The 26,045-nt window shown below is 45.8% G+C and overlaps 2 protein-coding genes across 3 annotated transcripts; one reads left to right on the top strand and one right to left on the bottom strand.

The window, feature by feature from the left end:
- Positions 1 to 1,968: 1,968 nt before the first annotated feature.
- On the bottom strand, positions 1,969 to 15,044 carry tsc22d2 (TSC22 domain family 2; the record flags this gene model as incomplete). Its single annotated transcript, XM_076972200.1, is given in 5 exon segments — positions 1,969 to 2,466; positions 4,553 to 4,604; positions 7,443 to 7,517; positions 13,400 to 14,751; positions 14,754 to 15,044. Coding segments are annotated over 5 exon segments (2,061 nt in total), but the record flags the coding sequence as incomplete, so codon positions are not given.
- A 4,715-nt stretch (positions 15,045 to 19,759) lies between these two features.
- Positions 19,760 to 25,357, top strand: pfn2a (profilin 2a). Of its 2 annotated transcripts, XM_076972329.1 has the most exons (4): positions 19,760 to 20,144; positions 21,570 to 21,762; positions 23,361 to 23,459; positions 23,683 to 25,357. In XM_076972329.1, exons 1-3 carry the CDS (start codon positions 20,016 to 20,018, stop codon positions 23,456 to 23,458), a joined length of 420 nt encoding a protein of 139 aa, XP_076828444.1. In that variant the 5' UTR covers positions 19,760 to 20,015; the 3' UTR covers position 23,459; positions 23,683 to 25,357. The 2 variants fall into 2 exon arrangements, with proteins under 2 accessions (XP_076828444.1, XP_076828443.1); XM_076972328.1 differs by lacking the exon at positions 23,361 to 23,459 and having other exon boundaries at positions 19,783 to 20,144.
- Positions 25,358 to 26,045: the final 688 nt, after the last annotated feature.

Here is a 26,045-nt window from a genome sequence, read left to right as displayed (position 1 = left end):
TGGACCAGATGTAATAAGATTTGTTACCCCTCATATAAAGTGGAACATGTTCGTTCACACGTTAATGTATTAACACGTTTTAGGATAAATAGTCAAACACTGGTCAATCAAATTTATATATTTGAAGCAAAAAGCAACAACTGGCTACGACTTTATGCTCCGTAGTACATAAGACGTTTATTCAGCAAACTCCTTTGGTGATCAAAAACATGAAATTAATTTCCTGTTGTGTTGTGCACTGTCTCGCTTCCGTCTACACCAGATAGGTGCGATAACGGATGAAGCAAGGTAAAGGTTGGCCACACACACTCTTAACAGAGGACTAACCGCACTGAGATACAATCTGCAAATGCACATGTTTAATGGCTTGGCTCGCAATGCTAGTTCATCGGATTTCAATTATGTGTGTGCATAAGCCTGGATACTGTAGCTAAATGCCGTTCATTTCCTACACTTGCAGGTTTCCTGACCACAGAGGCAACTTAACACTTGTGTTTTGCGTCGCCTGTCGCTAGTTCCGTTCATAAAAGCGGGGGGAAAGAGAAATAAAAAGATTATCTCGCATTCAGTGTCACGTTTCATGCGCATTGCGCCGGGAAAGGGACCAAATCTCATTACTGATCAGTTGTAACGGTCATGCACAATAGACCGTCTAAGAAAACAGCCCACATACACTCCGTGTACACGCAGTCCAGCAGTCTAACAACTACTGTACACTGAAATACCCCCTGAACCTCAGCTACCACAAGGCTCTTCTGTACAGATTTAATAAAGGTGGCATGACAGGTCGAAATTAAAACGTCGGTACACGACACATCAGGAATTTGAATATTGCATTTATTTAAATACATTAAAATTTTTTTGCAATGTAACAAAACTATTGGCATATGAAATTCCAACACCATTTAGACGAACGAAACATGGCTCACTTCATTTTTCTTTGACTAGTGCGCGCAACACTAGTTTTGTTTTTTTTCTGTATCTCTTCCACATTGTTCACAGCCTGCTATCTTACATTAAGAGTGCCGAATACAAATATGAGGTAAGAAAGTGGTTTGACAAATTACAGATCATGCAGAACATGCTAAAAAAAAGCAACAGAACTCATGTGAAGGAGAAAGTAAGGGAAAAAAATACATAGAATGTGCATAAAAAATGAGTTACACTGCTTCGCATCTTTGGTTACAAAGTAGGTTGAAACTATTTCACAGCTTCGTAATCCCCATCCCGACCTGAAAACACGCACGTGACCGTCGGAGTAGTTTTGGCGGGAGAGCGTGGCGGTTCACTTCCCACTTTTTTCAGCATACCGACGACAAAACTGAAGACTTCATCAAGATGGACGCTGCGGATTCAGTTCAGACATCATCCCTGGAGTCTGTACAAAGCCTTTCACGCTATACACTCTATACAAAATGTACATTCAGACCAGGTCTTGACCCTTTCACATTCTCAGTTTGGAGGTTAAAAAAAATCACCATTTAGTGTTTGAATTTGCCCCATTGCTTTCTATTGTCATGTGTGGGATTCATAAATTCCTAATACAGACTGTCCTTGTTTATGAAGCCAATTAAAGTCAGCCTGACTGGAAAGGTACAGGCTAACTTCTTACTGTCAGCATCAGCACTGCCATACTTCAAACACAGCAGCCCTCTAATAAATAACAGTACAATGCAATTTATTGGTGAATTTTAAAGGACAAAAATATATATGTATAATCATATTATGAAGTATGGTGGCTCTGAAAAATAGACTTTTGCTTGAAAACAGCAATGCCAAAAATACCCTTCTCACGGCTGGATACCTTTTACCAAAAAAAAAAAAAAGAAAGAAAAAGGAAAAGAACAACACTATAATTACGGTCTGCCCTTATGCTGCCAAACATCAGACCTTTCACCTCACCCCGAAGGTGGGCCCACACAGGACCCCACACAGGACCCCCTGATATCGCCCGATCAGAAACCCTCCGATGCAGGGAAGGCTGACAGCACAAACATACACTGAAGCACTGCTCATTGTTTTTTTTTTTTTTGTTTGTTTCTTTTTTGTGCCCGTTTTGTTTTTCTTTTTCAAGCTGGTGGTAAACAAGACATTTTGTTTTTTAGTAATATATACTTAATCTGAGGATGCTGCTTTTGTGCCCCCCCCCCCCCCGAGGAAGAGTTAGGCTGAGCATCAAGCAGAAGTAACACTAGGCTGCAGGGGTGGTGGGGCGCTCACGGACTGACTGAGCTCTGGCTGAAAGGGAGGTGGGTGCTGGGGTGGGGCCAGCTGAGAGGGGGCGGGGCCACACGAGGCCGTCGCCTGCGTCGAGAGCTGCGACAGCTGCTCGTTGTTGGCCAGAGACTTGAGCACGGCGTTCTCCCGCTCCAGTACAGAGTTCCTCTCGTACAACTCCTTGATCTGCTCCTTCAGCACCTCCACCTCCTCCCGGACAGCGTACATCAGATGGCTTTTAACGAGATCCTGCATAGAGGAGCAAAAAACAAGAGACGGCTTCAGGGTCCGGCTTCGGCAAACTGGTGGTGGAGGAACTGGGTAACCGCATAAGCTGGAACCATCACGCAGCTGTGGGACTGCCAACTGTGGACCCACCCAGCACCTCGGGCTATCTCCGTCGGCTTTGTATTGCAAATCAGCCGTGCTGTTTTTAACACGCAGCAGGGCTCTAGCCAAGATAAGCAGGTGTTTGGAATGAGCTCATGAACACACATTAAGCAATAATGGCCATAAAATCAGCAAAACTTTAATGGTCTTTTACTAAGCAAGAATCAGACTGAAGCCCAAGACAGTTGGTTTGTGTCAGACTACAGAAACCCAGCTAGAAATATTAAAAAACAACCACACACAAACAAGACTCTGGAGATTAAAAAACAAGCTACAAAGTCTTCAGCTGTGTAAACTGTGAAAATGTAGGCCTGATCTGAAGGTTAAAACCAAGTATGAATGAGAAAACACAGGCAAACAGCCTGTGACCATCTTTGCATACAATATAGAGGTGACAGCTAAGTACAAATGGCTTTGTGCAAACGTCTTGGTTTTAAAAAATATACGACTTGAGTTCATCCTGTGGTGTTTATCAAAGCAAAATTATGTAGAGAACACATTTCCAATCCATTGCTTAAGTTCCCAAGCCAGACCAGATTTTCATTCTGTTCCATCTCCTCATACCACTAAGCCATGTATTCAAGGATCGAAGAGCTCTTCGTAACTGGGCCATGTTGCGTTCTGGAGCAGCTCCAGAGGACATATGACTGAGGGTCTACAGCGACTGGACTGACTTCTACTTTGCAGGCTACAAGGGGGAACATGGTGATATGACATGAACTACGCGTTACGTGCCATAACGAACTGTCGTTTGTTATTTATGCTGGGGAAGTTGAACGAACGTTTTAAGCTTGTTATTCTTTATGGCAGTCAGTAACTATGAGGTACAAAAGACAGCCGAGATTTGCCTCATGAAAGGTAAATTCATAATGACAAATTTATTTGGACTCTGGTCAGTGTCATTAAGAAACAGGACGACACACAGACACATAGTAGAGGGCTGTAATGGAGTTTTCCTTTTGCATGAACATTAGGGCTGCAGAGTGCAGATGGGGCTCTTACACGCCTGTATGTCACTGGCTGGAATAACGCTCATGTGTCACTGGCTGTAATATACCTGTTAAAAACCCACTGCTGAATGTTCAGTCTGTGTAATTCAGACCAAATGTATTCATATTATAAGGTCAGGAGCCTGGTTAGGACACTCAGCTCTTCAGAACCAAAAGATGTGGGATTCACTAGCGTGCTCACTGTGTGTCCTTAGGCCTCGCTGTCTGGTTGGAGAAACATCTGATGGAGATTTTTCATCCATTTAAATTATGCCATCTCTCCTTTGCTCTCCCGCTCTGCTCTTCAGCGTCTTGCTCTATGAGTGGCGTATCTCCCTGCCATACACCACCGATTCGCTCATGTGTGCCGATTTCACACGCAAGTACGTCAAGACACGCTTCCCAGCACTGGCTGGGCTATTGTACGTGTAAATGACGCCGGTGACTCATGTTTCTACCCAGAAGTCACCTTGAAATTCAGATTTGTGTATTTGACAGAGGTTCCGCCGCAATTTGGCAGAAAGAAAGAGGAAATGTTCATTGTAGTTTTTGCCAACATAACATTGCACCTGACTGGATCTACATCACGATGCTCTGCTGAACCTCTGTAGGAATCGTTACATTAAGAACAATACAGAACTCCTTGTTTTGCAACTAGTTTCTACAAAAGAACCATAACAAAAATGAAAGATTCTATAAAAATTAAGTTTAATAAAAGATAACTTGTCTGGCACTTTGTTCTCAGTTCCCAGATTTTAGACCGGTGGCCTAAATTTCCATTTGTGATTCAGCCATGGCATTCCACCTCACCGCACCACAAGCTAGGTGGTGGTCCGATGATGTTGGGTACTCACTTAAGAAGGTGGTGTTAATACATTATTAATACAACTGATTATTTCAAGACATTTAAAACTGCTGTTGATTTGCTGGAAATGAGAGATTAAAAAGGTACTTACCATCGCTTGTTCTATTTTATTATCAATGGCAACAACACTTGCTCCAGAGGCACTGAAAGAGAAAGAGAAGCACATTAAGACAAGCCACACTCCCGACTCCAGCGTTCCTACGAAGTCACGCGCCACTATAAACGTCACTGTCGCTGCGTGATGTCTCGTCGCGTTCAGTCTAGCACCTTCCCAGTCCTGACGGGGAACGATGTATGTGCAGGGACAAGCGAATGGTTGGATGTGCGAACCCGAAGGAGCCGAGCGGCGGGGCTGCCGTGTGCGGACATCTGCTCTCTGTGTTTGTATTTCTCCCGCCCTCTTGTTGTAGTCGTTAATTAGTGAGCCAGGGAAGGCGAAGCTCAAAGATCCATGTGCCTGTGTTTCACTAGGAGCCCGAAAGGTTTAAAGGAGGCAGGCTGTCCTGGGTCCTCTGGCAATGTCCCAACCTGCAGCCCAAGACGTAACCCCATAATAGTAGAATTTAAACCGAAATCTCCAAAACATTCTGTACAGGCCCAAAACATCCCGTTTAGGGCCCTCTTGGTATTCTAGGTAGCACTTTTAATGGAGAACAGTCTGGGATCTTGCAGGAAATGGTTGTAAACAAGCTAAAGAAAGTGCATACAGACCCTTCCTGCCTGGGGCGTCCATGCTGTTGACTACAGTGGGCTCAGCCATTCTGATCAACAGGCCATGAACCAACGGCTCCAGGTGGACAGCAGGTGTAGTTTGGCTTAATTGGCCTATTGATAATGTAAAGCACCCAAAGCACAGGGCCACGGTGCGTCAGTGAGTCAGCTTTTGATCTCTCTACACGAGTGAGTGCAACCCAACTACAAGTGATGGCAGACATGCGTGTGCACTTGGATTTGTCAGCGATATGCATGTTGCACAGCGACAGTGGAGACAGACAGACGGACAGACAGGGACGTGACCTGACCTCTCCATGTGGTTTTTGTCTGAACACGCTCCCTTTCAAATTAGACAGCAGTTTCAGGTAGAGGTATCTGGGTACCCAGGGGTTCAAGTCTATTTACAGCACCCGATAAATACCAAAAAATGCATATTATTAAACCAACCCCCCCCCCCCCCCCCCCCCCCCATCATGTTTCAGGTGCAAATATAAAATGTAGTCATATGTAAACAATCTTTACAATCTTTCCGCACTGACAAAGGCAAAACCAGATATGAACGTTGTCCTAAGAGCGTTCTTGGCCCTGAGAAAAGCCAAAGGATAGTGCAGCTTATTTAGACTCCAGCTTCAAACCTGAACCCCAAAGCTGGGGATAAAACCAGCCCCTTGAACGTGGTCTACACCCTACCCTTCAGCCCCAGTTCACGGGGCTTCCTATTGCAACAAAGCGGCACGTGACCATCTCGCCGGGCCTTCCGGAAGCTTCCCTTTGACGGGCGATGTACGGGATCGGACCACCGGCGTAAAGTGTGGGGGAGGGCCGAAGGGAGCACACACACACTTCAAAGTGCGCTGGGAACAGAGGGGAAGACGACCTCGGGCGTAATCACAGGATGGTTATGGTACCAGGCTCCAGCTCACTAGTGCCTCACTATCTTGCATATCGTCGACTTTGATGGGCAGCCAAGTCACATGCAGCAGACGCTGGTTTACAGACAGGGTTCAGGGCGAGGACGGCTAGGCCCGGTGATGCATCTCTTGACCCTACAGACATCAGCGGCACACTGGGACGGTTACAGAACACATGCAGTTCAGACCAAGTGGGAGTGTGGGGTGTGTATGTAAATGTACGTGACATTTATTACATCATATTTTATATAAAAGACTTGTTTTATTTTAAAATCTTTTAATTGTTTTAAATTACCTATATAATTACTCATTTATTTCATTATTTAAATGTTTACGTCTTTCAATTGAATGTTCCTGGAAATTGCCGATTTGAGCAATGCAGCAATTCCTGCTCTACAGAGTTTTGAATTCCTATTGTCTGAGGTAACTTGGGCTACAAGTAACCGTAACTAACGAGGAACACACGGCTGCAGAGAGCAGATCTGGACCATCTCCGCTTATTTGCAATGCTTAGAACACACTGAAAACACTTTTTGCACACCATCATTACTGATTGACATTTGGCACTGTAAAGTACGGACAAGAAATATTGTGCAAGACACCAGAGCACTTCTCTAAAGCCAGAAAAGTGTGACTAACTTGGGGTTAAAAGTCTTATTTAAGTCTAAATTTAGTCCCCTTCTGCACTTGAATCTCTGCAAAGATTCAAAAGAACTTTTGAATTCGAAAGTCGAAAATGAGCTGGTAAAAAAAATAAATTAATTAATTAAGAAAGGGGGAGGGGGGAGGGATTCCACTCCAATGCACTCCAATGTTAATTAAGCCAGTAACAGCCCAAGTGGTAGTACTGCAGGGCTTCTCAGCTAGTGTCATGGGGGACACGGGAAGGTTTACCACGCCTATTTCAGCACTCCAACCAACTGCTTCAGTTGAGTGCCGCGTGTTAGATCAGAGAAACGCAAACATGTCCTCCAGGACCAGAACTAAGAAGATCTGCATTAGGTGCATGAACACACACAAATTATGCTGTTTGTTTTTTTCTCTCTTTTTTTTTTAAGAAAACAATATGAAAAGGAAGCACCATTACTGTGAGGGGCTCAAACTTAACATGTTAGTGAACTCAAGCATTGTGGCTGAAACGCGCCAACGTGAACCGACGTTCTGCTGACTGGCGTAGCCCAAAGCAGAGCCGCGGTTAAAGGAAACGGAGGGCGAGGTAGCCCCTCCCCCGGCGTGACCCGCCGTCCGCAGCGGACCGCCATGCCGTGCCCGCTCCATGCATTGCGCTGAAGCTACGCTGCTAAAGCTCACACCGTGGGGGTTGGGGGGGGGGAGGCCCCCCAGCGGATACTGTACCTATCGGCTGAGGGCTTGGGGTCACGCGACCTACTGCCAGCCTGGAAGGCCCGGTAGAACACAGCAGAGGGGTTCCTGTGTTCCGTCCAGTAGAGAGAGAGAACAGAAGATAGTTAGGGAGGACAGAGAAAGGGGGCAAAGCGCAAGAGAGGACAGGAAGAGTCTTCAGGAACGTCCAGGCTGTCGGGGCAACATTACGCAAGTGAGGCAACGCTTCTAAGGGGGGGGGGGGGGGGTGCTGAAAAACTACAACGGCCCCATCCATGGTCAGCATCAGCATTGCATTCGATACCCGTCTGTTCAAGGGAAAGATTCTTTTCACAATTGCATTTTTTAAAATTGTTAAAGTTCACCATTAACTTATTTCCCCTGTCAAACAATCTGGCATCTGGTTTCACCACATCAGCAGTACGTGAGAGCTTTGTTAACTGAAGTCATCTGGGGCTGTTAAAAGAAAGAAAATGGGGGGAAAAAAAAAGGTCAAAAGGACTCACTGAAGTTGTTACTTAGAAACTTTAATGAGGTGGAGGCCTTCAACTTTCTCAAGCCTCCGGGGCTACAGGGCCAGGTAGACTATGTACCATATAAGCAGGGCTGGGGCAGCAGGGGCCTGCCCTGATCTCCAGGGAGAGGTGGTGACGTATGGGGAGGTGAGAGTGTAGGTTTACTCTGTGAGGGAACGTCTGTGCTTGGACCTCATCCCGCCTTTCCTAGAATCCCTGGAACACATTCCGCTTTCTGGTCGCCCCGTGCCGGAAGCCTGTGCGGCCCCTCCGTGGCCTTCTCGGAAGCACGACTATTTTCATCCCTAAATCACCGCTTGTTACCCCCTCCGGCCGGCTTTCAGACTGCAAGGAGCTACGTAAGTCGTTTTTGGACGGAGAATCTTGGAGGAGTGGTGCTCCATCTGTAAAGTATCTGTTAAAGCGTGACATCATCCCTTCCGTGCCATTAAGGTTTTGAGCAAAACTGCATGTTTCACAAAAATTACACAAGCGGCACAACTTATAAACAACAACAACAACAAAAATTTTAATCAGATGAAAGGCATCAGGTTCGGTATCTCAAATGCACTCAAATGTCAAACACTCAAATTGTGATTGTGTGGTTACTGTGTGTTCTGTGCAGGTTAAAAATAGCCGGAGTTTAATTTACCACTGACACAGGCTAACTTTCCAGTGACTTCACACCTTACATTATGGCATTACTCATATCTGCATTTAAACGCATTTGGTGGCAGAGCAGACACTGGGGGAGCCGCGATGCCAGGTGCACCTCTGGCGACCACCCACTCCCCTTCAACGTGGTGCGTTTACACCCTATGACACCTCGTGTCTCTATGACACCTCGTGCCTTCAGTCTCTGTTCTTGCCCCCCCACCCCACAGACCTCAGCTGGGCTGCTAGCAGAATGACGTTCTGCGTTATAAACTATCCACTGCGCAACCTTTCCGCTTCAGACCTCAAAGACCTAAAAAGGAGATGTGTGAGCAGCACACGCGAGCATCTCCTCCAGGCATACGCGACACGGGCGGCCCAAAGCCCACGGGTGGCCCAAAGCCCACGGGCGGCCCAAAGCCCACGGGCGGCCCAAAGCCCACGGGAGGCGAGCGTGCAGCAGAACAGAGGAGATCTCTGCTGCGACGGACACGCCCGTCACCCCCGTCACCACGCTGCTCCCAGGACCGTGGCCTTCACGTACCGCAAATGTACACTCCCCATCCGCACATGCAGGGGTGTCTAAGGGGCCCAACTCTGCTTCTGTAAACACAGGGGCTGAGCCCGTATGGGGCCCTGCGGCTACCGAAGCTCCTGGGGTTCCCGGGCGTCACGGGAGCGGAGCTGCTGTGAAAGGAACATAAACCCTCCACTGTCAGGGCAGCATCGGACAGGTGGGCGGAGCCACAGACTTCCCAAGTTGGGGGGTTTGGAGTCGGATGAAGCTCGGAGAAGTGAGTGTGGCGTTCAGCCGCTTTCCAAGGGTCAGAGAAAACCTGAGTCAGTGCCAGCGGGGCCCCTAACACCCCCCCCCCCCACCTGAGTCAGTGCCAGCGGGGCCCCTAACACCCCCCCCCCCCCCCCCACCGAGTCAGTGCCAGCGGGGCCCCTAACACCCCCCCCCCCCCCGAGTCAGTGCCAGCGGGGCCCCTAACACCCCCCCCCCCCACCTGAGTCAGTGCCAGCGGGGCCCCTAACACCCCCCCCCCCCCACCTGAGTCAGTGCCAGCGGGGCCCCTAACACCCCCCCCCCCACCTGAGTCAGTGCCAGCGGGGCCCCTAACACCCCCCCCCCCCCCCCACCTGAGTCAGTGCCAGCGGGGCCCCTAACACCCCCCCCCCCCCACCTGAGTCAGTGCCAGCGGGGCCCCTAACACCCCCCCCCCCACCTGAGTCAGTGCCAGCGGGGCCCCTAACACCCCCCCCCCACCTGAGTCAGTGCCAGCGGGGCCCCTAAACCCCCCCCCCCCACCTGAGTCAGTGCCAGCGGGGCCCCTAAACCCCCCCCCCCCCACCTGAGTCAGTGCCAGCGGGGCCCCTAAACCCCCCCCCCCCCCACCTGAGTCAGTGCCAGCGGGGCCCCTAACACCCCCCCCCCCCCCCACCTGAGTCAGTGCCAGCGGGGCCCCTAACACCCCCCCCCCCACCTGAGTCAGTGCCAGCGGGGCCCCTAACACCCCCCCCCCACCTGAGTCAGTGCCAGCGGGGCCCCTAACACCCCCCCCCCCACCTGAGTCAGTGCCAGCGGGGTCCCTAACCCCCCCCCCCCCACCTGAGTCAGTGCCAGCAGGGCCCCTAACACCCCCCCCCCCCCACCTGAGTCAGTGCCAGCGGGGCCCCTAACACCCCCCCCCCCACCTGAGTCAGTGCCAGCGGGGCCCCTAACACCCCCCCCCGCCCGTACCAGCCAAACTCCGGCGTGTCTCTAGAATGCTGCACTCCTTTCATGCCGCTTCGTTTAGTTTAGTTTTTTTACAGGACATCGTAAAGTCAGAGGAATGTGGGGGGTTTGCTGGTGTTTGATCAGCATACAAAGACCTTAAAGGAGGGGTTAAAGCAGGGTCACTGTCAACAAGAAATATCGCAGTTCAGGATTTTGCCACGTTGTTAAGCGCAAAATTAAATTTTGACATTAACAATGGCATAACTATGTCAACGCAAGTACAGCACAGCCGTCCTGTTATGTGACTTCAATACTTCAAGTCCTTTGCGTTTACTTGAATACTTCGCAGGTTGGTGTCGGTTTGCTAATCAGTCCTCACTTGTGGACCACTGATGAATACACAAATAGAGAATACAGAAACACTAGCATCACACTGGCTGGGTTCTTTTTTTTAGGTCTGATTACAGCCGACAGTAATCACGAGACATACTGTATCTGGATAAGATGTGTTGGGGGGGGGGAAGAGAAGAAGAGAGAGAGAGAGGGGGGGGGGAGAAAGACAGAGAGAGGGAGAGACGGAGGGGGAGAGAGAGGGGGAGAAATGAGTATGTTTTGGGCAGATTTACGCACTGACATGGATGTGCTTACACAGGATGAGAACGGGTCACACAGGTAATCTACTTGACTGCTACGAATGATTCTGAAAGGGTGTCAGTTTTTCCATAGACCATAAATCCAAATATAAAGCCTAATCATATGAAGGGGAAAAATAACAATGTAATGCTATTAAAGACTAACCTCACATGCTCATATTGGTCTTACACCATTTATAATTTCTATCAGGGAACCCCAGCTTCCTCTAAGTGATTATTTAATTAATAGAATTGTGGAAAATAATGCACTTACACATTCTATCCACTGGGTGGGGCACAATTGCTCTCCACAAAGGGCCTGAAGCAGGATGAACCCTTGGGAGATGCAGGGGGATCCACATTCATGGAACGACCCAGGCCACATGTGCGAGAGACGCCTCGAAGACGGCAGAGGGCCTGCTGACCCGGTGTTCCACACACAGCTGACTGTGGTCTCACTTTAAATACGACATCCAGCAACAATGCTGGTGAGATCATCTAAAGATAACCAAAGCTGAAACAGCTTTACATTGTCTATATGACTTCTTTAGGATAGAGGAAGAAACCAGTTGTGCAGGTACCCCCAACAGATGTAAAAGCTGTTTGTGATGAACTCAAAAAAACCCCAACAGCACTATCAAGGCTAGAACAGAACACACAGGCTTTAGCTCCTACAGAATGCACACATTCCTCCACTCCCCCCAACCCCAGCATGTTTGCATAAATGATCCTTACGCTGGGGGTAAGTACGAGCTTGTTGCCGAACTGGAATGCTATCTTGAGGGAATCCAGGTTCACTCAACGCCCTCACAGAGACAGCTGCCTGTCAGAAGCCACCACTGAGGAGATGCAGGAAAAGGAGGCGTCTTTACGTGTACAAGACAGAGAATGTGCAGGTTCTCTTGGGGGAAGGGGGGGGGGTTGGGGTTAGGGGGCGGGGTCAAGGCATGGCATCTCCGGTGGGCGGGGCTGAGCTGTTATGAAATGACAGGACAAAAACAACATATTTACACTGCAGCATGAGACTGAGGTCTTATCTTTAGCACGAGGGGGGGGGGGGGGGGGGTGTTACTCTTCGCCATGCGATAGGCAGACGCTGACTATCACATGACCCCTCCACCCCCCCCACCCGCCCATATCAGTGGGCAGAAGGTGTTCCCAGCCGCTGAGCACTTCCTACGCCGCATGAGGTGAGGCCTGTGTGGGACACCTGACGGCACCGCCGTTTCCTCTCCGCTCGCTGGAGAGCCAGCAAGGAACCGCGCCACTCAGGAACCGAAAGTCGAATGAGCAAAGAGGAAAGGGAGGAAACTACGCAGCGAAACGTCACGAAACCATCTCAGACCTCCACGCATCCACTCTGAACACAGCACCCTCCTGGAGAACCCAAACCAAAAACGCATTGGTGTCATATATATGTATGCATGTATGTCACACACACCCACACTACAGTCTTCTGTTTAAAATAAAAAGTTGTATTCCGTCCTTACCAAATGTCATTGTACTGTATAATGACCATGAAGCATCTATCTGGCCATCTTTAAAATAATCTTGAGAATGAGGACCTGTGATAGTGTCCGTTCCAGAGAAAGGCCCTCAGGGCTGAGCAACAGGAGCCCATTGAAATACCCCGTCAGCCCACTAACACTTCATCAGCAGTGGTGACAGCATGACACGAGCGTGCCCATGTTGTCTTTTGCCCTTTAAAAGTCTTAAGGAAGCTCTGTCTATCTTTCAAACACTTGAGGCATCACCACAAAGAGCCAAAGTCTAATGCTCTGGTCAGAATGCAGGCCAGAGTTTAAAGAAATAAGGAAACTCTTGACTGCAAAGGGAACCTCAGACCACGCACCACCCATGTTAGGCAGTCCGGCCCCACTCACCAAAGAGTTTCTGTATTACTTCGAAACAAACTGACTAAGCTAAAACTTTGGGGCTGCATCTCCAAAAAAAAAAAGGATAATTCTGGAAGTCAAAAGGGGTTTGGCTGTCTTTCGTGACCATTCAACAGGCTTCCACTGAGCTTCAACACGGTCTTAATGAGTCACTGAGCACGGTTTCCTTCCTGCCATCTAAGGGGTTTGTCACCGTGTGCACCAACCCCTGCAGCATGCATGCAAAGACACAAATGACATTACTCCACATTACAATCATTTACAAGGGGAGTGACCCTAACTCAAATATTAAAACTAAATGAAGGCTAAAAACTACCAAAACATAATTTTTTTCCCTTCTGCCCCTTACTTAAAATGTATAAAACTTAATAACGTTTGCTGTTAAGCACTACACAGCATTAAGAGCTTACACAGCCTTTACTATGATTGCTATGATTTTAGCTACTAGAGGTTCAGTAACGCAAAGCAACAAGGCATGAATATAAGGCTGCCTCCACTGTGACAGGCTGCATAAAGTCTCCACAGAAATAATGCGAATGAGAGCCCTCACCTGTCATCATCCCCATCGATGGGGATGGCTATTCCAAAAAGGCTGTTCACTTCGGGATGAGACAAGGGCAGGTCGTCCGTGAGAAGGGGCTTCCCCGCCTCCTTGCCGGGAACCAGAGGGGCCAGAAGCTGGACGTCCGATTTTCTCCGGCTCTCCTCGGACTGGCTGCCGCGCGGGAGCTGTGCGTGAGCCGGCGTGCCAGCGGTGGGCACCGGTGCGGCCGCACCGCCTGCTGCCCCCGAGGGTGCGGACGTGGGCAGGGTGGGGGCGCTCTGCGAAGGCCCCGCCATGCTGTGTGTCGCGCTCACGGGTGAATACTGTCCCAGCTGGACCGGGGACCCTTGAGCGAGGGGGACGACCCCGCCCAACATCCCTGCCCCATGCTGGGGCATCAGGCTCGGGGCCAACTGCCCCGGCTGGCTTGCAGGTAAAGGAAGGCCTCCGATCTCTCCAGGCACCCCCAGCACACCTCCTGCAGCTGGGGTGGGCACAGGGGACGGCCCTTGGCTTATGCCATGGCCAACTGGTAGGCTGGCCCCCGGATGGGTCTGGGCAATGGTCAGGGGCACGTGCTGCTGTCCAAACTCAACCTGACCAGCAGGCACTAGGCCCGGCTGGGCTGGCATGTGTTGGCCTAGAGGTAACTGCTGGGGAGTCTGCTGCTGCTGTTGGGTCTGGTAGAGCCCCGTCTGCGCAGGAGGAGCGGGGCCCAAGCCAGGAGACTTCTGAACGCGAGTGGCCGGGTGCAGGCCGTTGTGGCCGGGCAGCAGGAGGCCGTGGGGCTACGGTCGCGTGAGAACTGGGCTGTGCCCGGTGCAGGTTTGCTGCTGAGGGGTTCGGGGGGGGCCATGCTGCGACACTACACTGTAGCCAGGGGGGGCCTGAGGCTCGAACGGATGCAGGGAAGCTTGAGGGGCAGCGGAGTCGAGCGCAGCATCCGGACCCTGGTTAGAAAGCCCAGCCTGAGTTGCCACAGAACCTCCTGTAGCACCCAACCCACTGTCCCTCTCTGCCCCTTGTTCTGTTACACTCGAATGTCTTATACTATCCACAGTCCTACTGATGACAGAACCCTCGGGATCTTTTTCATAAAACTCTGTGCAAGTCCATCTACCCCGTTTGAAGGGCTCCCCTGTACCATGATCAAGTTTGATGACCCTGAAGCGTGAACTGCAGCTCGCTGTAGTCGACGTCGTAGCGTTTGCATTTGTGGACTGTTGCGTGCTGACGGGAACGTTGACTGGACCTCCAGCACCAGCGGCGGGCTGCTGCGCGGTGCCCGTTTGGTGTCCACTCTGGACACCCGGGGAGTGTTGGTGCGAAAGTCCCGGCTCGGTTACGACACGGAACCCAAACCCCCCCGTTCGGCGGCCCCGACGAAAGAGGTCCCCGGTTTGTGAAGAGCCTCTGCCTCTCCGACATTGTTCAGCGCTTCCTCAGACGAACTTCTGTCACATACTTCGGGCTCAAATTCGGCCCGGGACATATCAAATATTTCCGACGACACGTCCTCAGTCCGTGATTCATCCGGGTCGTCCAGGCTCTCGGTGTCGTCCGTGGCGTTGCTCGCCGCGACTTGAGCCTGTGTCACACTTGTTATCTGAAAAACAGCTTTTCTTTTTACCGGCATCTTTGATAATGTTTTTTTTAACGTTTAAAATGCCGGCTTTAAACAAACGACGCCAAAGCTCACCTCTTCCACTACACAGAACGGCAGAAACGGTGGCACCGCACCAAGTTTGAAGCCATTAGCTAGCGAGATGATCGTGCGTCATCGGTCTTCCTCTTCTCTCCTGTTGCATTTTACACGAGTGCACAGACAGACTAAACCCAACCTCGAGAGAGGTCCACAAAAAAAAACAGGTCCGGTGTCAATTAAAAAAAACGAACAAAAACAAACAAACAAACAAAAAAACAAAACAAAAAAACTCCACCCGGTCCTTTGTCGGACAGAACTGGCCTCCGGTTCTAAACCCCGTCCCGTCTCCGCAGTAGGCAGCAGGCCGATGTGGCCGACGCGGCTCCCCAGCTGCGACTGCTACTTTAGTCTGAGGCGGGCCCACTCCCCCTGCCTCTCATCCAGTCGACTAGCCTTCTTTACAAACACGTCTGGAAGACATCTGCAGGACGCGTCCTAGTCCATCTCTACACTCATTAACTAAGTGATCGCCGCCGTCGTGTGTTCTTTAAAGGTGCGACCCGCAAATCGGAATGCTGAAAACAAAGTGTTCAAGGTAATGTCTCTGACTTCGGAAGGCAGAAATTTCCAAAATTTCACCTCTCGACAAGATGGCTAAAGTTGCGTTGCATGCTGGGAACTGAGCGCAACAGGCACTGCGCACGAAGTGGTGAATAGACATTTTACGCAAGATCTAGTTTGAGAGCGTAGACGGGATTCAGCAACGTTCCAAAGTTCGTTTTCATTTTTACATGCGACTTTAAAACAACAATGAATTACTGTTATGGACTTACAGAAAATTAAGACGATATGATGTAGAATTATTTTTTCGTAGGTAGACTTGTTTACTCTCTAGCAACCTTAGATACACCCGTAATCGCACCAAATTTTAATCGGATGCTCCAAACCGCTAATTTCTGACGATTAGATTTTTTGTTTTTGTTTTGTTTGTTTGTTTTTGTTTGCTTGTTTGTTTGGTCTTTGTTGTTAAATTTTAGTTAGACATATTAGCTAACTATTTAGCTTACACGAAACACGCTCTTTATGGAGAGAACACAGCAATGTAAGGGTTGTTTACCTCTGTGGAAACTGTAACACATTTTTTTTAAGTTGTCTTTGTTTCTTTATTTTATTTGCAAATAGGTAGACTAGTAGACTACATAAATCAATTCTATTTTTATGCATAGGCCCACGGCTGACCTTAATGTGAAATGCAATGGATGGCCAATAGTGGGAGCCATCTACATTCAGAAGACAGTAATGTCCTAAAGGCGGGGCATTCAACCGCCCTTGGAGAAGAATTACTCTTTTCAGTTTTTGCTCATTTTGGGGGTCACTGTACTGCAGTTTATTGCTCACTTTTGTTCCGTAAGACAGAAGCACAGTATGATCTCCAAAATGGCTTTATAAAACCAATATGGGGAATGCTGTTCCACGCAGGACAACTGTGCTATTGAACTTACCTATTGCTCACCTGGCAGAGCAGGTAGAGCAAGGTGCTGCCAGCATCAAAATCATGAGCTCTCTCCCCAGAGAGCACACATACTGCCATATCTATAGGTAAGTCATTCCAGATAAGAGAATCTGCCAAATGATGAGAATGGAAATGTAGGAGGTCACACCGCTGGGCTTGGCTCAGACTGTTGATGTCCTGAGAAGTTCAGTTTAGATAACTTGGAAATAACCCTGCAACTACAGGTCTTCAGTCTATATTTACTGATTTTTATACAGTTCCCATCACATATAAACAGGCAACAAACTATATGTCAAAGTCAAATTTATTTATATAGCACTTTTTACAACACATGTTGTCACAAAGCAGCTTTACAATCGTATGGGTCCAGATCCCTTCTATAGTTATAGTTGTGGTTCTAGTTCCCAGCCAAGTAGTCACAGTCCCTTCAGTGCAGATGGTGAGCCTCAGGTAGGAGCTAGCATCAGCATGTCCTCTTGCGGCAATGGCACATCCAACCCCAGCATCAGCACATCCACCGGCAAGCCAGACCATGTCCTCTGTGCTTGTAGGAGCTTGCAAGTAATCATCTTAGATAGAAGCATGCAAAAAGATAGACAATACTGATTGAGTGTGTGGATATCAATTTAAACAACCATTGATTTAAACATACATAGCTCGCATGCCAGTGATTAGCATGTAGCTCTGGCAGACTAGTCTATAGCAGCATAACTAAAGGGAGGGGTTCAGAGGTGACCACAGTCATGAGGGCTCACTGAAACATTGCTTCCCACCCAAGTCATTGTCACAACTAGAGTGATGCCATGACACAGCTGGATGACAGCCTCAACATCTCAGATTACCAGAAGTCTCAATGTCTGCCCCCCTCACCCCCCCACCCGGGCCCCACACCTTCACAAGGGGAATATTACTAAATACAAACTGTATGTATTAGGTTACAGTTTTTGATAATTTTGAGAATAAAATATTTTCCATTTGGCATTAATCCTTAACTAACAAGTGTTCCAAGTGGTGACACTGAGTATTAAAATGGGGTGTGGCCAACTATATAGCAATTTTCTCAAATTTTTTATACACTAAAAATAAAATTGGAAGGTTCCCATATCTTTCAGTTTATATAGATAGAGGTTCTTTCTGTAGAATGTGGAAAATAAATGACAAACGAGGATTACATAATTCTGACACTGAAACGATGAGAAGAAGGGTTTAGGAAGTTCTTCAATTTGATAAATAATTCTTACAAAACTCTTGAGAACTCTTGAACTGTTGTATCTAATTGTTAACATGATAGGAGTGAACAGCTTGTTAATGTGAAATAATGCCTAAAATATGGTGCCAATGCTGAATGAGTCATTTTATTTGAAGCAGTCACATGCACTTCAGGTAAGAATTTACCAGGAAAGTTTTGAATACCTCTTCATTTCCTTTCCTTTTGCAATTTTGTAACACAGTTACAGAGAACATGGTGTTATGACTGTGTGTGCATGGTGCAATGTGTATCACCATTTTCAACTTATCCATGTGACAGGCTGATCTGTAGTCATTCCATTGTCCATTCCATATGGTACCAGGGTCTGCCTGCCATATATGGCTATAGCCTGTATGCTGTGATTTTACAAGATCATAGCTAATACACAATATTTTTGGATGAATACTGCAGGAATATTACACATTACAATCTAATTTAGTCAAAAAGCAAATAATGTGGTGGTGGTGGGGGGGTCAATTTTGAGAATATTAATGGAAAGTGTCCAGGCCAGATAAAAAGTTTTAGCCTGTGTTGTAGACAGTGTTCGTTTCTCTCCTTGAGGAAGTCCCTCCCATACACATGACTCGCTGGATCTAAATGGTTTCCTGCCATGCAGCACATTCTCATGGCATGGGGGGAGGGGGTGGGGTAGTCCCGACATTAAACCAGCACTGAGAAAAAGCAGGAAGTGCCACAATGGCTCACTTCAGCAAAGACAGGCAACACTTTGTGGGTTCTAGAAAGATCTATGAGTAATGACTATACCTTTTTTTCTGAATGGGAGGATTATTTTATTTGGACTTTTAACCCTTTATATTTTACCCTCACTAAGCGAGAGACACAGTGCTCACTGAGATTGCTTTAGAGTGCAGATGTAACTGAAAAGTCTGACAACATTTCAATGCCACTCGGAACCAGATCCATTAGAGCATTGCTTGTGCCTGTTTGTAGTCATTAATTAAGTGTAGTATAGAATGTAAATGAGCCAAAAAGATACTGGATGCATGGATGATATGTGATGTTAAAAATGAAAATGATAAATTTGTAATAAACTCATTATGTTCATAAAAATGTGTAGACCCATAAGCAGAAGATAATTTCACGTAGTCATAGCAAAAGATTGTAACTCAACAATCCATCCATGAGATTGCGTCAATGTTAATTTATAATAATCAGTTATATTTTCAATCACATAATCAGTTCAGACATCAAAAATTAATTCCATGAAAATATATATCAAGAGAAACCCATCACTTCAATGTCCTAAAGTAGGTAAACTTGCTTTTTCAAAGTGCTTATCTGATGTCTAATAAACTTTGTCTCCATGTGGAAACACTTCCATGTTTCTGTTTTTTGTACAGTGACGTAGCTAACACAATCAACTAAGCTCTAATTTAAATCAGCCAAGATCACATAATTGAAGACAGTCAGATTATAGCCTGTGCTGAAAAAAGTAATCTTTTCAACTTTACTATATAGCCAAACATATGATTCACACATTTGTCTTCAATACAAAGCAGTCAGACATCTTCTTAATTGGTGTTTGTACAGTTTGTTTGTTATCAGTAAGCACGTAAACTATAAAAGGTTGGACGTTTATAATGAGGTATACATAACACACGGTGAAATACAGGTTTGTTTAATTGTGGAGCAGCACTATCTAGAGCTATGACCTTTGTGATGCCTACGTTTACGCCCAAGATAACCTATCTGTTTTTCGTGGAAAATATCCTTCATTCCTTCTTGGGCAAACAGAAGTGCTAAATCCTTATAAATATTCCTTTGTAAAGCAAGCAGCAACTGATGGGAATCCCACAAGTTAAACTTGAAATCACTCCACCGTGCCAACTAGAAATCGGCTGCGCCTCAGAAAAAATAAGACAAATCAGGATTTATTTGAAGGTGATCGTTCTGAGGCTAGAAAGGGACTAATTCATTGGTAGTTTTCTTCCCTTCCGCCATCACAGATGACCATAAAATGACTGAACTGTGCAACGTCTGCGCGGAGTGATCCATGCACGGACTACACCCAGGCGCTGTCTCAATTCATCGGCTTTCTTCCCTGCCCAAACCCAGATCCGATAGAACGTAACGTTCTGGAGACTATTGAAGACGCGAAACCTGATTTAGTTCACGGCTTGTCAGCTGCCATAGCGCTTCTGTCTTAAATCCAGGAGTCTATACAAATCCTCGTCTTTTTACAAATCACACAAATATGTCTTGGCAAAGCTACGTGGATAACCTGATGGCCGATGGCTGCTGCCAGGATAGCGCCATTGTTGGTTACACGGACGCCAAATACGTTTGGGCATGTTCAGAAGGTGGTACTTTTAGCGCTATAACGGTAAGAGTTTAAAGTATTGATTTTTTAAAAACAAATCTGTTCGGAGTTGGGTGTAAATTAGTGTCTTCGTATGGTCCCATCGCCACGTTCCGGTTAGCTAGTCTAGCTAGCACGCGTGCAGCGGAGAACCGGCCCGAGTTACTGGATCTGTAGTTGAATATCCAGCCTTACAAAGCTAGCTAAACGGTGTTAATGTTAAAATGCATATGACAATAGAGTGTTTTTGGGCTGCAATTGGTGTCCTGAAAAAAAAAATCTTAAAACAAACAAAAAAAAAATTAGGGATACTTCTGAATTCCAATATATATTGTTCGTTCTTATAAGTTACCATGTCGGGCGACACACTACAGTTAGCTAGCCCTGTTCGGTTAGTGATGTAGGCCCACATAGCAGTACGACCAAAAAGGTAGCGGCGGCTAGCTGCGTTAGCTCGGCTAGCCGGTAGCTGGGATCGCTCGGCTAGCCGCTGTCCGGGTTAGTTGGGCTAGCGGTTAGCGGGGAGAGGCCCTGCTTTTCTCTCTGTGTCGCTTAGGAACGACACATCGTCGCTAAATTGAACGCGCGTGCTTTTCCGGAACGCTCGCGAGCCTCAATTTCTTGAAACACAAAAGATGACTGGGGGAAAAAATCTGTCGTCTTAACATTGAGCTAGACGCCCCTTCGTTGATATCCGATTCAAAAGTGGGAAAGTTATCGAAGTAGGCTACGCTAAAATCCCATTTTGTAATTGCGTTGTTCACCCGTTGGTTTGCCGGCCGCATGTTAAAATAACGTCTGAAATTGTGACGTATTTTAACGGCCGTACACGGTCTAGTTGTGATTTTTCCAGATTCGTGGAATCATCTAGACACGGGTTGCTTTATTAACCCCCTTCCCTCCCTCCGTCTCCGTCAGCTTTCTCATGCTGGAGATAAGCTAGTTAGGCGTAGGCCTTGCTTGAAGGAAGTAAGCGCAGTGGCGCCCGTACAGCCCCCCCTCCCCTTCAGGAACACAGCCCGCGTCGGTTTCAAAGATGGCGTCCTGTTCGTCCATTTATTCGGTCCTTCGTCTCGTCAACCTGTTTAAAAAAAAATACTTCTCAGCATACGATAGTTGCCCTATTAAGTTTTACCTCGCCAATCCAGCTTTTGAGTGGAAGACTTTGCAGTTTTGACTACCAAAGGCTATGGCAATGCTGTGCTTATGTACAACAACTGAATGGGTGGGGGGCAAATGTGCAGAACATGCACATGGACCTGCATGCAATCTACTAGCCAGTTATGTTTGCTGATTTTATCTAGCTGATAAAATAATGGTTAAGATAAATTTTGAGTTTTTGTGGAGTGGGAGTGAGTTTAGCTACATGTAACATGTTACACGTAATACGATAATTCCAAATCAGTTGATATTGTATCACTTAATCTCACCTGCAATCCTTAATTGTAGCCTGCTGAAATCGATATCCTAACTGGTAAAGACCGAGAGGGCTTCTTCACCAATGGGCTCGTCCTAGGGGGCACAAAGTGCTCTGTGATCAGAGACAGCCTGCATGTGGATGCCGACTGGACTATGGACATCAGGACGAAGAGTCTTGGCGGAGAGCCGACATACAATGTTTCTGTAGGCAGAGCTGGAAAAGGTGAAACTGTTTTGTCTATTTGTAAATGACTAAACTTGTTTTGCATGGGGAGGCGGGTGGAGTAATTGTCCTTACAAATAAGCATAGTTGAACAACCCTAAAGTCTTTCACACCTTAATATGTAAATATATCAAATGTAATGCTTTTTATTTTATGCCTGCTAATGCATATTGACAGGGACAAGCACGCATGATATTAAACCATGCCTGACCCCCTTGCAACCATGGCAGGGAGAAACAGTGACTAATGTACTTCGTTTTATATATTCACTCATCTTAAGTTTTTCCCCTCTCCCTTCCCTTGTTTTGCCTGTACATGTTAAGATGTGTTCACTCATACAGTCAGCCTTTGTGGTCCTCATTCTGATTGTCAATGTTCATCAACATTAAGGGTATGGTTTCAAACCACAGGGTACAAGGCTGTGTTTCCTTCTTTTTTTTAATCACCTTAATGCCCCCATGTCTACCTTCTTAACGTAATTTCTATAATTGCCTCTTTTTGGTGATGGTGTTTCATGTCTTCACCACTTTCACAGATTAATATTTTCCTGCATTCTCTGATCTTAAGTCTGCCCTATATTACATTCTCTAACAAATTTTGTGCTTGAGTCAGTTTGCTGCACATAACACTAATGACCCCCCACATCAAACAATCCCACTCTATGCCCAGTTAACAATATTATTTGGAAAACTTTTCCCAAAATATTTTTGCCATCTTACAAATTGTCTTCAGGCATGTCTTAAGAGTGGGGATGAGGGGGGAGGTTTATGAATGGGATTAATAGCTCTTAACACCCAAAATGCTTCAAGGTATAAATTCCTAAGCCTGGCAAAAACTTGTCCGTTTGGTAATAGACTTGACCAATAATGTAAATTTAGGCAAATGACTAACATCAGAATTACAGCAATAAACAACACTGATGCAGATTTGATTCTAAAGTACCCCATGTGAGTGTTGCATGGCCTCTCATCTGTTTGGCATGTGATGCTTGTGTCTTCTGCAGAAGTGATCTGAATCTTTGAGTGCCCAAATTTAAAATATGAATCTCAATTCTGAGAAGGGCAAAGATGATTTAAAGAAGTTTTGATTTCACCAGTTGTTACTGGCTTGAAATGTAAGCAGCAGTGTTGTAAATATTTTTTTCCTTATGCTTCTGCAGTATCAATGAGGGTTTTGTTTTGGTTTTTTCAGTATTGCAGCAGTTTTCTAATTTCAGGGTAGATTACATATGTTGACTTGCATATGATTTTTAATTTTAAATAATGGAGCAGTTAATATGTATGCAAGTTCTGTGTTTTTAATTGGAGACCAAAATTGCCACACCCGAAACGCTTCTTCTGGAGATGCATGTTCACTTTTTGCTTGTTTGGAAAATGGGTCACACTTACTAGTGTTGTCTAATTTGCATGCAATCCTTCATGTGGCATTTAATTAAGGAAATGTATGTAATTAGTTTAGTTTTGTTTGGCCAGCAATTAAATGCAATCTCTATCTCTTAACTAACCTTGGATTAGAATGCACTTGGAATTTCTCTTTCTCTTATTTTCCTAACCAGCACCTTTTTCTCAACCCTTCCTTCTCTATTTCTTCTCTTACAGTCTTGGTTCTTGTAATGGGCAAAGAAGGGGTCCACGGAGGCGGACTGAATAAGAAGGCATACTCAATGGCAAAATACTTGAGGGATTCGGGGTTCTAATGTAATTAAGCTTGTTTAGTATCAATTGAGGGACAGAAAGAAGAGGTTTGCTGTTGAGCTTTCTCCTTCAAGCAGTTAAATGTCTTGGAAAATTTTAATAGCAATCGAGAAGAATGGTGGTAAGATTCTATAATGTCCCTGTGTTACTGGGGGAAAAGATGTTTTCTTTATTTTCAAGTTTGTTCATTTGTTGTCTTTATTCCCCTCCCCTTTATGTACTCCAGTATTGGTTATAATCATGGGAAAGGAAGGTATCCATGGAGGACAGCTCAACAAGAAAGTATATCTCATGTGTGAGTACCTGAGGAAGGTTGGATACTGAAGCGGCTCCTACCCATCCATCCACACAGCAGCTCACTAACATCCACTGCCCTTACCCTGTTCCTTGTCACCGTTAAAACACTAAATACAATGCAGTTAGCGGATCTATCATCGTCTCCCCACAGACCCATTTATTGCTGTTATTCTTTTTTTTTGTAAAACCTTTCCCCTGCCATTTCTCCTTTTTATAATTTAGCACACCTGTCTCGTCACCTTTGTAGTGCCACAGAAAAACAAGCATGCAGATTTTATGAAGGCTTAAAGAAATTTAACTGTACTGTACATACAAAAGTTGACGTCTGACCATTAGCAGGACCCCCCCCCCCCCCCCCCCCCCCCCCCCCCAAAAAAAAATCTGGACCACCTACATTGATCTTTACATTACTGACTAATGAAGTGTTAACTATCCAGTTTTCCTGAGGCACTGGTGGTCCATCCTCACACTGAAGCCTCTCAAGTGCACTGAGCCTTGCTGAGTTGCTGTTGTCTTCCTAATATATAGCATGCCCAGAAGGAGGACGTGCATGCATATAGTTTAGCTTGATGTCATGCGCCCCAGCAAATAACTAGCTCCCAGAATCCTGTCTGAACTACAGTCTCATATATATATATATATATATATATATATATATATATATATATATATATATATATATATATAATATAATGACAGGTGGCTTCTCATTTTCTGATCCAAGCAGGTAATTTTGCTTTTGTTTCTTGTCCTACCATGCCATCCACCAGACCACTACTACCATAACTCTGCCCTGACTTTTTTTTTTTTTTATATATAAAGTAAATGTCCTACATCCTTACATTCGTTTGCTGTTGTACTCGGATGTGGTCTTGTAAGTCCTTGGTGTAATGGGATATTTATTTTTTATTCTCCCCTCCTCCCACCACCATACATTTTTGAATGTGAAGGCAGATCAGCATTTACAAGGTCTGGGTAAAAGTCACTTGTCAGGAGCCTTTATTACCTGGACTCTGTAAGGACATTCCACCACTGCTGTAGCTCAGCCTCTTAGAACTGTTTGCCGGCTCAAGTGATTATTATTTCTTAAGCACTGCCCTCCTATTGTAACTATCTGGGTTTGTGTCCATTTGTTTCCTGATAGGACCAATTTTTTTTTTCTTTTTTTTTTGCCATTCTGGGGGGATTAACAGAATCACTACACAATTTTGAAGGATGACTGCTAGGTTAATCTGTCGCTGTCTTGGAACACTAAATTCAGCACTTCAAAAACAATGTAACATTAACCTCATGATTATATACTATTAATTGCATAAATGTCTGGGGGAGGGAAGCAAAGATGTAATAGTAACTACCTGAAGTTTTTTCATGAATGTCTTGAATAGATGAAATGGCTTATTGCTAACTTTTGGTCACTTCAAAATGTTTAACACTAAGTCTGTTAATCCATAATTTTCAGGAAATCATTTGAAGTTCATTACCTTGTGCTTTACTCAACTGCGATGTATCAAATGTCAGCACGGTACAAATACTTCATTAAATGGGCAAAAAAAAAAGACATCGAGGTAAACTGTGTACACTAAATTTTCTGGGTTATGGTGGTATTGGTTGAAAAGAACACTAGTCAGTTGTATTGTGGAAACTTGATCCAAAAAAGTAAAAGAAAAAAAAAAAAGAAAAAAAAGAAAAAGGGGAAAAAAAAGCTGTGTATCCTGTGCCATAATGTAGATCTGATCTGTTGCTACTGTGAGATGGATTTTAAACTGCTGCCTTCTAAGGAGTCAATTCTTAAATGGCACCTGCTTTGGGATATTTGGCCTAAATTCAAACTCTCCAGGGCTTGTGGAAAAATGTACAGATTAAAGTTAAACATGTCAACAAATCATGTTCTTTTTGCTCCCTTCTTTCCTACTCCTGAATATACCTGACCAGCCGATATACAACTCAATTTGCGTGGAAAATGCCATGAATTAACCACCTTGTTTACACAGATCAAATAAATCTATTCCAACCAGAAATTTATGGGTCTGCTTTTTTGTTCCCGAGTTCAAGGCTGTTTTTAGAACCTTTTTTGTAATTTTCAGAGGAAGTGGTTGGTGTTGTGGAAGGTTTGTGCTGCTTTTTGAAGGTTTCTTATTCATTTTAAATTGTTGGCTCAGAAAATGATGTATTTATAGCTGAATAGTGTAGTTAAACTAAAAGGTGGTGCTCCAGTTGCAAAAAAAAAAAAAAAATTTTTATTGAGATTCATGAGTTAAAGTATAATGCAACATGGCCAATCAAATTTTGTTC

This window comes from Brachyhypopomus gauderio, chromosome 14 (assembly GCF_052324685.1).
Source record: "Brachyhypopomus gauderio isolate BG-103 chromosome 14, BGAUD_0.2, whole genome shotgun sequence".
Taxonomy (NCBI): Eukaryota; Metazoa; Chordata; class Actinopteri; order Gymnotiformes; family Hypopomidae; genus Brachyhypopomus; species Brachyhypopomus gauderio.
Note: the sequence above shows the minus strand (reverse complement) of the source record. Positions and strands in the feature narration are given on the sequence as shown.

Excerpts from the sequence above, each read along its gene's own strand:
- pfn2a (XM_076972329.1), top strand. The coding sequence starts at position 20,016 with ATGTCTTGGCAAAGCTACGTGGATAACCTGATGGCCGATGGCTGCTGC. Across the intron at positions 20,145-21,569 it reads GTACTTTTAGCGCTATAACG|CCTGCTGAAATCGATATCCT; the intron begins GTAAGAGTTTAA and ends CCTTAATTGTAG. Across the intron at positions 21,763-23,360 it reads TGTAGGCAGAGCTGGAAAAG|TCTTGGTTCTTGTAATGGGC; the intron begins GTGAAACTGTTT and ends CTTCTCTTACAG.